This window comes from Callorhinus ursinus, unplaced genomic scaffold (assembly GCF_003265705.2).
Source record: "Callorhinus ursinus isolate GAN/ISIS: 27379988/994484 unplaced genomic scaffold, GSC_fseal_2.0 scaffold73, whole genome shotgun sequence".
Lineage (NCBI taxonomy): Eukaryota > Metazoa > Chordata > Mammalia > Carnivora > Otariidae > Callorhinus > Callorhinus ursinus.
The window spans coordinates 5,666,846-5,679,289 of record NW_027397135.1 but is presented as its reverse complement, the minus strand read 5'-3'; the positions used below and the strand labels follow the sequence as shown (position 1 = coordinate 5,679,289).

The 12,444-nt window shown below is 43.9% G+C and overlaps 1 protein-coding gene across 2 annotated transcripts in view; it reads left to right on the top strand.

Annotated features, from left to right (window-relative positions):
* The first annotated feature begins 2,205 nt into the window (after positions 1-2,205).
* The window catches only part of LANCL2 (LanC like glutathione S-transferase 2), a 57,910-nt gene continuing 47,671 nt past the window's right edge, over positions 2,206-12,444 (top strand). Inside the window, exon 1 of one of the 2 annotated variants that reach the window (XM_073886908.1) lies at positions 2,206-3,312. In XM_073886908.1, the coding sequence (XP_073743009.1) occupies positions 3,109-3,312 (204 nt within the window). In that variant the 5' untranslated portion in view covers positions 2,206-3,108. The remainder of the gene's footprint in view (positions 3,313-12,444) is intronic. The other variant, XM_025853149.2, reaches the window with a different exon arrangement.

Here is a 12,444-nt window from a genome sequence, read left to right as displayed (position 1 = left end):
TCCCCAACAAGCCAACAACCTGGACCCTGATGTATGGACAAAGTGTAGGACAATCTCAAAAGGGAATTGCTGTGTAAGAAGAGAATTTGGTGGTCTGCCTACTGGGGCTTCCCCTTGTACTAGCCAAAGGAAAGGCCTTCATCATGGAGGCTTGGGCAGCTCTGGCAAACACAGATAGGACTGGAGGACCCACTCAGTGGCTTAGGAACACAGAAAAATCTAGAAGCTTGCCATTTGACACACACATGAGGAATAAACAAAAAGATATTTAATAAATCAAAACACAAGCAAACAAACAAAACCTCAGGCCTTCACATGTACTCAAGAGATGCTCCTTCACCCCACCCCTTTCCCAACATTCATGCTACCTGGAAGATCCTGTCACGCAGCCCCACTCACTTTCTCAAGAAAACCTATCTCCTACAAGAGGAAGCCTCACTCCCTGGCCCCTCTCAGAGTGCCCAGCCTTGGGTGGTGTCCTAATTTCAGCTAGGTGAACACAGATGTTCCCCTCTCCCAGTTAGATTCCTTTGTCAGGAATTGCCTACTGTCCTCACCACTCGTAGGTATTTGTTTTTGACATTAATCCTTGTACTGCCCCCCCCCTTACTTACATAGATGAGTAGGGAAGGGCACCCTAAGAATCTGGTTTGGCCCTAAGTGAATAAAAAGTTGTAATTTCAAGGCCCTGGCCCAAGTCTTTGTGCTACTAGAGTGGCTACCAGAGGATATTGGTCCTGCAGCTTGAAAGGGCAGCAGAACGGATCCCCAATCTTCTGCATTAAAGAGCCTCCAGGAAACAGGAGGGTGAAGAAAGATCTGTCGCTCCTCAGCAAAACAGTGTAAGTGAAATTTCCACTAACAGCAGACCTGCCGATCAGACAGTATTTAGGAAAAGATGCCAACTCCTTAAATTGGTTTTACGTTTTTTAGTCTTTGAAAATATTGGTTGTCCTCCGTGTAAGTTTGTGTCCTTGCCAACAGCTGTCCACAGGTACCCACCAAATTTTAAAGAATGAGAAAAACAATCTTCACTTCACAGAGAATGGGTTTGAGGAGAGAGCAAAGGTCACCAGACTTACCATAGCAAAGCCAGCCCTGGCTGTTTCTGCCACACCTGCCAGTGGTGTTCTAGTCTAAATAACACAGGCTTTGGTGAACATCTGCTGTGGGTTTTGTCTAGTGAAGTCCCTGAGGTGGGAGAGGGATGGTTCCTAAAGCAGCTGAACATCAGTAGTTAGGGGATTAAACTTCCTCCAGGTGAAAGCATGAAAACTGGGAGCAGTAAGAAAATTTCCTTCACTGATAGGTTGGACCCCAGGACAAGGAAATGAAGCAGAAAGTGGAGCAGGCCCTCAAGGGATGCAGCTATATGGGCACGCTGTTTTACAGTTGTTTCCTTGAACTCTGAGCATAGTTATGCTGAGTAATCCCTTTAAAATGATGTCCCCCTGCACTGTAATGGCTGGTGGCCGTCCCATCATAGGGGGTGTTTCACATGAACAGTTGGGGGAGACAATAGTACAGGCAGTAGTGGGGGGCCAGGCCAGAGGCAGGAGGATTGATCCCTTCCTGTATGATACTGTGTTTTCCTCTATCACGTCACTTTTTGTTATACTAAAGCATCCTGCTTGGTTCCAGAATAAAAAACAACTTTCTCTTCCTATGCTGTAATCTTTACCTTTTTCACCCACTAACTGTAGGAACCCGAAGGGCAGAAATTACCTTTTTTAATGTCTATTCGTCATCACCTAGCATCAGCTGGCATTCAATCAATATTTAATTGGGGGTGGGGGGGCATAAGATATTTTCCTCAAGGAGAAATCATTACATCTATTTGGTCCCAAATAATTAAAGTGACAACAAGAAGAAAGAGAACCAACAAAGACTGTTGTTGATCATACTGTGATTACATAAATGGCACGATTTATTTGTGTCCTTTTACTATGCATGTTATGTTCCCGGGGCAAATAAGAAAGAGGAACCTTTCAGGCCAATTAAATATTTAGATGATTAAGTATGCTTAACATTACCTCCTGTTACCAAAGATATGTTTATTCAAACAAAGGGACTGAAATAAAACGTGAAAAGGAAAAAAAAAAAAAAAAAAGGCCGGTGGCTCCTCCTCCAGACACCCCCCTCCCAACTGTGATGAATAGGGGGGACTTTTTCCCCCCCCCCCCCCGCCCCGGGGAGACACTATCCTTGCAGTGTTTTAGGCTGTTTTGAAATGCTTTTCTTTATTAGAAATTTTGTTTTCCTTAATATCAAAGAGCTGCTGCTGCTCGCGTGGCTGGCGCACCGGGGGCAGAGGACATCCGCGGAACCTGTCGGCTGGTGAAAATGCAGATTGATGATGGCGCGTCTAGGGACGCGCTTTCCCTGGTCTGCAAACGGCACACACTTTGAGTGACAGCGAATTATTCTCTACAGGCTTTTCCTGCGGGAAGCGCCACGCGCGGTCCTTCGGCTTTCTCTGAAAATCTGGAGAGGGTCTCAGACGCAGAAGAGGAGCCGGACGCGGCGATCCCGGGAGCGATTCCAGAGCCCGGAGACTCCGACCCCTGCCGTGCGCGTCGCCGCGGACCGGCTGTGCAAGCCGCGGGTCCCTGTCCCCGCGGGGGCCGCAGCCTGAGAGCGGGCGGCGGCGGCGAAGGGGCGATGCGGCCAGGCGTGTGCGGACTCTGAGCTGCCTAGCGCAGCGGAGGCTCCGGCCTGAGCGCCCCTGCGGAGCCTGCTCGCTCCCCGCCGGGCAGCTTTACCCGAGCCCGCGCCACCGGGCATCGGCGGCCCAGTCGGCGTCCGGGCGGGGCGGGGGCAGCACGTGCAGCACAACAGCTGCCGCCAGATGTGCCGGCGCCCCGCCGCGAGGCCGGCCCCCCCAGAGAGGCTCCCGCCCGCTCCGAAGCCCCGCTCGTCCTCGCAGCTGGCAGCCTTCGTAGAGAAAGCCGTCGACCCCCGCCGCGCAGGGTCGCGGAGAGAGGGCGCCGGGAGCACTCCCGGGCTCCCAGAGCGTTGCTCGAAGCGAAGCGCCTCGCCAGGAGGTTTGTCCCCGCCCGCTCGCCGTGCCGCGCGGCCCCAGGGGTAGGGAAAGAGCGCGCGGCTGAGATGGGCGAGACCATGTCAAAGAGACTGAAGTTCCATCTGGGCGGGGAAGCAGAGATGGAGGAGCGGGCGTTCACCAACCCCTTCCCGGACTACGAGGCCGCTGCCTCCGCGGTGTTCGCCGCCGGAGCGGCCGAGGAGACGGGCTGTACTCGCCCCCCACCCACCACCGACGAGCTTGGCCTCCCTTTTCACAACGACGGAAAGGTGAGTCGGCGGTCGGCGGTCGGCGCCGGCCGAGCCTTGGGCCGCGCCAGGTTGGGGGGGGGGGTGGCGATGGTAGCGTCCACCCGTCCCGCCCCGCCCCCAAGGCGCGCTTACGTCACCTCTTCGCGCCGGGCGCCGCGCGAGTCCCAACCTGGGAGCGCGAGGGAATCGGGAAGAACGGCTTGTGGGCGCACGTTCTGTTAGCAAGCCCTGCGTCCTGGAGGAAGGGTTATGGATTTCTGTTTTGTTGACAGCTTGCCTTTTGATAGGCGCCTCGTGGCCTCTCATGCCTTTGAAATACATTGATGAAGCCTCTGTTTCTTGGCACGTGGAAGTGAATATCAGGGCTGTAGTGGCGGTTGACATGCAGATTTATTTTCTATCGGGGGCCCTCGCACGCGCTCCATCCTCTGGAGCTGCAAGCGTACCCCCTGACAGTCTGTTCCTCGTCTCCCTGAGACCGATTTTATCATCAGGCCTGGCCCCTGGTCCCCTGCCCTTGGGATTTACAGCATAGGAACAACAACAACAAAAGCATTGTTCATAAACAGTAGTGTCATTCGGATTGGTCTTGTTTGAGTGCCCAGGACTTTGAAACGGGGTATTTGAACAAACGTTCATTTCGCAGGGGAAAAGTGAAAATAAAGGACGTGAATATCAGCATAACTGTTCATGTTTGGTAAAAGCAGACGTTTACCAGTTAGGTTATTGTTTTTTTCACTGACCTAAGTGTTCCAAGTCCCAATTCCCCTCCCTGGTTCCCCAATGTATTTTGTATCTTTAAGTCACAAGTAGCGTAAGAGTAAAGAGGTTTCTTAAATCTGGAGGAAAAAAAAATATTAAGGAACCAGCAACGCTTCAAAGAAAAAGTTGTAAGAAAAAATTATAATCTTCATCAGTTCATTCAGCCCCATGTTGTTAATTCTTGTTCTGCTCGAGTCCAGTTTTTTTCATTAGTTCTGGAAATTCTTACCTAGTTCAGTTTTATGATCTTAAAGTTAGGTGAAATCTGTATTCTAGAATACTTGCCAGAGTTTTTACCATTGTGTAGCTCTCTGAAGATGAAGCACATTTGCAGAAGGATCAGAGTAAAACAATGACTGTAAATGACAAAACACTTAAAAAATGGCCATGGTTAAAGATGTGATGAGAGTTCATTTGATAAAGAAATGTAGTTATTTCTGTGGTGTGAAACAGTTTAAGATAATTGGACATATTGGAACATATATCCATACACATACACCTGTTGAGGAGGAAGATCTTCCTTTGCCCTGTGGTCCTTCGAGCTGGACTTAGAATCAAACCCACGTAAGAGAGATTAACAGGAAAAAATCAAATTTAATAGGTGTACTTACAGGGAATCCATACAGACAGGCGATTCCAAAGACAATTAGGCACCGGGAAGCTTTTAAGAGCTAAGGAGAGGCGTGTGTGTGTGTGGGGGGGGTGTCTGAGGACACAAAGGGGGAGAAAGACCATTAGCAAGGAGGTGAAAGGGGGTGTTTGGAAAAACACGGTTGCCATATTATGCAGATGAGTTCCTTAGGTAAAAGGGAGTGTTTTTTACTAGCTTTCTTCCCCTTACAGACTCTCCTTTACAATGTAAATTTAGGCAGTTGTGGGGGAGGCAGAGAACTTTTCCTGCATCTGCTGGGTTTTGATTACTTTAAAAAAAAAAGATTTAATTTTAGAGCATGGGTGGGGGGTGGGGACAGAGGGATAAGGAGAAGCAGATTCCCCGCTGAGCAGGAAGCCCAATGCGGGGTTCCATCCCAGGGCCCTGGGATGGTGATCTGAGCCACTCAGCCACCCCTGGGTTTTGATTACTTTTAACTCAAAATAATGTTTATGCCAAAGGGGCCCATCTTGGGGTTGCCTCCTCTTGCGCCCTAATACCCTAAGAAGGTTTATCATCACTTATTTGTCAGTGCTTCCCATGTAATTTAACATGCCAAATAAACGTATTTCGTTCTACATCTATTTTTTACAATGTAAGAGACAAATCCTTTGAGATTTTCCAGGGACCCTCAGAGAAATCTAGGTTGTTATAATGGCAAAGACACCATTTAGAATTTGATTTTGGAAAGTTGTCAAAATGTCAAAAATTTTGAGCACTTGACTAAACAGGATCGTAGATCATTATGAAATAGTGATTCACATAACCAAAGTGGCAACACAAGATTTTAAAGGCAAATCCAAAAGGTTACATAGTTGAGAACAAAATTTAACTCGGAAATATAGAAGACTCCCTTCTAAGTAATTAAAATCTTGATACAGATGACACTTAAGCACAGAAAATTACTTTGATAAGACACAAAATCTTTGCTTTCTGGGCAGATTACTTAAAAAGTAAAGACAAACTTTTCACAGCCTCTCTATAGACCAATATTTCAAGAAAAGTTTGTCCTTTTAACAGGGAGAAGACCAAATTCTAATTTTGCATGTGTACTTGTGATATTTAGACTCATTCTTTAAAAACTTAAATTCATTCCAGTCTTAGCCTGCTTGCTCACGCAGAAAATTCCTTTCCCAAGACTCCTTTTCTACAACCTTCCCATCCATTCAGGTTTTACCTCTTTCTTATCCTGGAACAACCAGTCATTTTACTCTAGGACACAGTTACACTTTTTTTCTTTTTTTTTTTTATTTTTTTATTGTTATGTTAATCACCATATATTACATCATTAGTTTTTGATGTACTGTTCCATGATTCATTGTTTGTTCATAACACCCAGTGCTCCATGCAGAATGTGCCCTCTTTAATACCCATCACCAGGCTAACCCATCCCCCTACCCTCCTCCCCTCTAGAACCCTCAGTTTGTTTTTCAGAGTCCATCATCTCTCATGGTTCGTCTCCCCCTCTGACTTACTCCCCTTCATTCTTCCTCTCCTGTTATCTTCTTCTTTTTCTTTTTTCTTAAAATATGTTGCGTTATTTGTTTCAGAAGTACAGATCTATGATTCAACAGTCTTGCACAATTCACAGCACTCACCGTAGCACATACCCTCCCCAATGTCTATCACCCAGCCACCCGATCCCTCCCACCCCCAACCACTTCAGTAACCCTCAGTTTGTTTCCTGAGATTAAGAATTTCTCATATCATTGAGGTCATATGATACGTGTCTTTCTCTGATTGACTTATTTCACTAAGCATAAGACCCTCCACATCCATCCACGTCGTAGCAAATGGCAAGATCTCATTCCTTTTGATGGCTGCATAATATTCCATTGTGTATATATACCACATCTTCTTTATCCATTCATCTGTCGATGGACATCTTGGCTCTTTCCACAGTTTGGCTATTGTGGACATTGCTGCTATAAACATTGGGGTACACGTACCCCTTCGGGTCCCTACATTTGTATCTTTGGGGTAAATACCCAGTAGTGCAATTGCTGGATCGAATAGTAGCTCTAATTTCAACTGTTTGAGGAACCTCCATACTGTTTTCCAGAGTGGTTGCACCAGCTTGCATTCCCACCAACAGTGTAGGAGGGTTCCCTTTCTCCACATCCCCGCCAACATCTGTCGTTCCCTGACTTGTTAATTTTAGCCATTCTGACTGGTGTGAGGTGGTATCTCACTGAGATTTTGATTTTGATTTCCCTGATGCCGAGCGATGTTGAGCACTTTTTCATGTGCGTGTTGGCCATTTGGATGTCTTCTTTGGAAAAATGTCTGTTCATGTCTTCTGCCCATTTCTTGATTGGATTATTTGTTCTTTGGGTGTTGAGTTTGATAAGTTCTTTATAGATTTTGAATACTAGCCCTTTATCTGATCTGTCATTTGCAAATATTTTCTCCCATTCTGTCGGTTGTCTTTTGGTTTTGTGGACTCTTTCTTTTGCTGTGCAAAAGCTTTTTATCTTGATGAAATCCCAATAGTTCATTTTTGCCCTGGCTTCCCGTGCCTTTGGCGATGTTTCTAGGAAGAAGTTGCTGCGGCTGAGGTCGAAAAGGTTGCTGCCTGTGTTCTCCTTTAGGATTTTGATGGACTCCTGTCTCACGTTTAGGTCTTTCAACCATTTGGAGTCTATTTTTGTGTGTGGTGTAAGGAAATGGTCCAGTTTCATTCTTCTGCATGTGGCTGTCCAATTTTCCCAACACCGTTTGTTGAAGAGACTGTCTTTTTGCCATTGGACATTCTTTCCTGCTTTGTCAAAGATGAGTTGACCATAGACTTGAGGGTCCATTTCTGGGCTCTTGATTCTGTTCCATTGATCTCTGTGTCTGTTTTTGTGCCAGTACCATACTGTCTTGATGATGACAGCTTTGTAATAGAGCTGAAAGTCCGGAATTAAGATGCCACTGGCTTTGCTTTTCTTTTTCAACATTCCTCTGGCTATTCGGGGTCTCTTCTGGTTCCATACAAATTTTAGGATTATTTGTTTCATTTGTTTGAAAAAAGTGGATGGTATTTGGATGGGGATTGCATTGAATGTGTAGATTGCTCTAGGTAGCATTGACATCTTCACAATGTTGGTTCTCCCAATCCATGAGCATGGAACGTTTTTCCATTTCTTTGTGTCTTCTTCAATTTCTTTCATGAGTATTTTATAGTTTTCTGAGTACAGATCCTTTGCCTCTTTGGTTAAATTTATTCCTAGGTATCTAATGGTTTTGGGTGCAATTGTAAATGGGATCGACTCCTTGATTTGTCTCTCTTCTGTCTTGGTGGTGGTGTATAGGAATGCCACTGATTTCTGTGCATTGATTTTATATCCTGCTACTTTACTGAATTCCTGTATGAGTTCTAGCAGTTTTGTGGTGGAGTCTTTTGGGTTTTCCACATACAGTATCATATCATCTGCAAAGAGTGAGAGTTTGACTTCCTCTTTGCCGATTTGGATGCCTTTGATTTCTTTTTGTTGTCTGATTGCTGTGGCTAGGACTTCTAATACTATGTTGAATAGCAGTGGTGAGAGTGGACATCCTTGCCGCGTTCCTGACCTTAGGGGAAAAGCTCTCAGCCTTTCCCCATTGAGAATGATATTCGCTGTAGGTTTTTCATAGATGGCTTTTATGGTATTGAGATATGTACCCTCTATCCCTATACTCTGAAGAGTTTTGATCAAGAAAGGATGCTGTACTTTGTCAAATGCTTTTTCTGCATCTATTGAGAAGATCATATGATTCTTGTTCTTTCTTTTGTTAATGTATTGTATCACATTGATTGATTTGCAGATGTTGAACCAGCCTTGCAGCCCAGGGATAAATCCCACTTGGTCATGGTGAATAATCCTTTTAATGTACTGTTGGATCCTATTGGCTAGTATTTTGGTGAGAATTTTTGCATCCATGTTCATCAAGGATATTGGTCTGTAATTCTCCTTTTTGATGGGGTCTTTGTCTGGTTTTGGGATCAAGGTAATGCTGGCCTCATAAAATGAGTTCGGAAGTTTTCCTTCCATTTCTATTTTTTGGAACAGTTTCAGGAGAATAGGTATTAATTCTTCTTGAAATGTTTGGTAGAATTCCCCTGGGAAGCCATCTGGCCCTGGGCTTTTGTTTCTTGGGAGCTTTTTGATGACTGCTTCAATTTCCTTAGTGGTTATAGGTCTGTTCAGGTTTTCTATTTCTTCCTGGTTCAATTTTGGTAGTTGATACATCTCTAGGAATGCACCCATTTCTTCCAGGTTATCTAATTTGCTGGCATAGAGTTGCTCATAATATGTTCTTATAATTGTTTGTATTTCTTTGGTGTTGGTTGTGATCTCTCCTCTTTCATTCATGATTTTGTTGATTTGGGTCATTTCTCTTTTCTTTTTGATAAGTCTGGCCAGGGGGTTATCAATCTTGTTAATTCTTTCAAAGAACCAGCTCCTAGTTTCGTTGATCTGTTCTACTGTTCTTTTGGTTTCTAGTTCATTGATTTCTGCTCTGATCTTTATTACTTCTCTTCTCCTGCTGGGTTTAGGCTTTATTTGCTGTTGTTTCTCCAGCTCCTTTAGGTGTAGGGTTAGGTTGTGTATTTGAGACCTTTCTAGTTTCTTGAGAAAGGCTTGTAATGCTATATACTTTCCTCTCAGGACTGCCTTTGCTGTATCCCAAAGATTTTGAACAGTTGTGTTTTCATTTGCATTGGTTTCCATGAATTTTTTTAATTCTTCTTTAATTTCCTGGTTGACCCATTCATTCTTTAGTAGGATGCTCTTTAGCCTCCATGTATTTGAGTTCTTTCCGACTTTCCTCTTGTGATTGAGTTCTAGTTTCAAAGCATTGTGGTCTGAAAATATGCAGGGAATGATCCCAATCTTTTGGTACCGGTTGAGACCTGATTTGTGACCCAGGATGTGATCAATTCTGGAAAATGTTCCATGGGCACTTGAGAAGAATTTGTATTCCGTTGCTTTGGGATGGAATGTTCTGAATATGTCTGTGAAGTCCATTTGGTCCAGTGTGTCATTTAAAGTCTTTATTTCCTTGTTGATCTTTTGCTTAGATGATCTGTCCATTTCAGTCAGGGGGGTGTTAAAGTCCCCCACTATTATTGTATTGTTGTCAATGTGTTTCTTTGCTTTTGTTATTAATTGCCTTATATAATTGGCTGCTCCCATGTTCGGGGCATAGATATTTACAATTGTTAGATCTTCTTGTTGGATAGACCCTTTAAGTAGGATATAGTGTCCTTCTTCATCTCTTGTTACAGTCTTTGTTTTAAAATCTAGTTTGTCTGATATAAGGATTGCCACCCCAGCTTTCTTTTGGTGTCCATTAGCATGGTAAATGGTTTTCCACCCCCTCACTTTCAATCTGGGGGTGTCTTTGCGTCTAAAATGAGTCTCTTGCAGACAGCATATGGATGGGTCTTGTTTTTTAATCCAATCTGATAGCCTGTGTCTTTTGATTGGGGCATTTAGCCCATTTACATTCAGGGTAACTATTGAAAGCTATGAATTTAGTGCCATTGTATTGCCTGTAAGGTGACTGTTAACTGTATGTTGTCTGTGTTCCTTTCTGATCTTTGCTGCTTTTAGGCTCTCTCTCTTTGCTTAGAGGACCCCTTTCAATATTTCTTGGAGGGCTGGTTTCGTGTTTGCAAATTCCTTTAGTTTTTGTTTGTTCTGGAAGCTTTTTATCTCTCCTTCTATTTTCAATGACAGCCTAGCTGGATATAGTATTCTTGGGTGCATATTTTTCTCGTTTAGTGCTCTGAAGATATCTTGCCAGTCCTTTCTGGCCTGCCAGGTCTCTGTGGATAGGTCTTTTGCCAATCTAATATTTTTACCATTGTAGGTTACGTATCTCTTCTCCCGAGCTGCTTTCAGGATTTTCTCTTTGTCTCTGAGACTCGTAAGTTTTAGTATTAGATGTCGGGGTGTTGACCTCTTTTTATTGATTTTGAGAGGGGTTCTCTGTGCCTCCTGGATTTTGATGCCTGTTTCCTTCCTCACATTAGGGAAGTTCTCTGCTATTATTTGCTCCAATATACCTTCCCCCCCCCCTTCTGGGATCCCAATTATTCTAATGTTGTTTCGTCTTATCGAATCACTTATCTCTCGAATTCTGCCCTCGTGATCCTATAGTTGTTTCTCTCTCTTTTCTCAGCCTCTTTATTTTCCATCATTTGGTCTTCTATATCGCTGATTCTCTCTTCTGCCTCATTTATTCTAGCAGTTAATGCCCCCATTTTTGATTGCACCTCATCAATAGCCTTTTTGATTTCGACTTGGTTAGATTTTAGTTCTTTTATTTCTCCAGAAAGAGTTTCTCTAATAACTTCCACGCTTTTTTAAGCCCAGCTAGTATCTTTAAAGTCATGATTCTGAACTCTAGGTCCGACATCGTACTAATGTCCGTATTGAGTAGGTCCCTGGCTGACGGTACTACCTCTTGTTCTTTTTGCTGAGGTGATTTTTTTCGTCTTGTCATTTTGTCCAGAGGAGACTAGATGAATGAGAGAACAAAATGCTAACATGTTTACAACGTCACCAGCAAATATAATGTATACAAATCAGAAAAGACCTGAAACCAGGGGAAAAGAAAGGGAAAGAAAGAAAAAAGAAAGAGAAAAAAAAAAAAAGATAAAAACAAAAACAGAACAAAACAAAAAAAGCAGAATATGATCAAATATGATCAGGCTAGTGCATAGATCAGTGCCACACACTAGATTTTCGGCGTATTTTGGTCTGTTAGAAAAAAGTGCCTCCTAAAATTTTAAAGGAAGAAAGACATATATGTACAAAATAAGGGTTTATACATTGAAGGGATGGGAGATGACTGTAAAGATGAAAATTATAAAAGATTTTATAAAAGGACTTGATAAGAAGTTGTTTGAAAAAAGAAAGAAGATTTAAGAAAAAAAAAAGGAAAAGGGGAGAGAATTTGATCAGGCAGGAGACTAGAACAAAGCCATACACTAGTGATTTAGGGTATATTTTGATTTGTTAGAAGAAACTGTATCTTAAAATTTTAAAGAGAGAACAACTTATATATATATGCCAAAAATAAGGGTAACTACTATGAAGGGATAAAATATGACTCTAAAAATGAAAAATAAAAAAAATTTTTTTTTAAAAAAAGGGATTGATAAGATGTTGGTTGAAAAAGGGAAAAAGAAAAATAAAAAAAAAACAGTTAACAAAAATTAACTTTGATGAACTAATGAATCATGGTAAAAAAAAAAAAACCATGAATTGTATGTGCAGTATTCCCCTAGCGCTGGAGTTCTCCCGTTCTCCTTGATCGGTAAACTTGGTCTTGGCTTGCTGGCTGTTCGTGCTGATCTTCTGGGGGAGGGGCCTGTTGCTGTGGTTTCCAAATGTCTTTGCCGGAGGCTGAATTGCCCCGCCCTTGTTGGTCCGGGCTAAGGAAGCTGCTCGGGTTTGATCTCAGGAGCTTTTGTTCCCTGCAAGCTCTCGGTACAGCTTTGGAGGACTAGGGCAAAAATGGTCGCTTCCCAGTCTCCACCCGGAGCAGCCGAGAACTCGGGGCCCCGCTCCTCAGTGCGCCCCCAGAGAAAAGCAGTCACTCCCGTGTCCCCGGTCTCCGGCCGCACTCCGTGGCCACCTGGCCTGTGACTGAGCGTTTCTATCTCTGGCACCCGACCCCGTGTGGAGTCTCCAAACCCAGTAGATCCCTGCGGTGTGTTCCCGCGCCGCTCCTCCCGGGGGGGGGGGGAAGGGGAG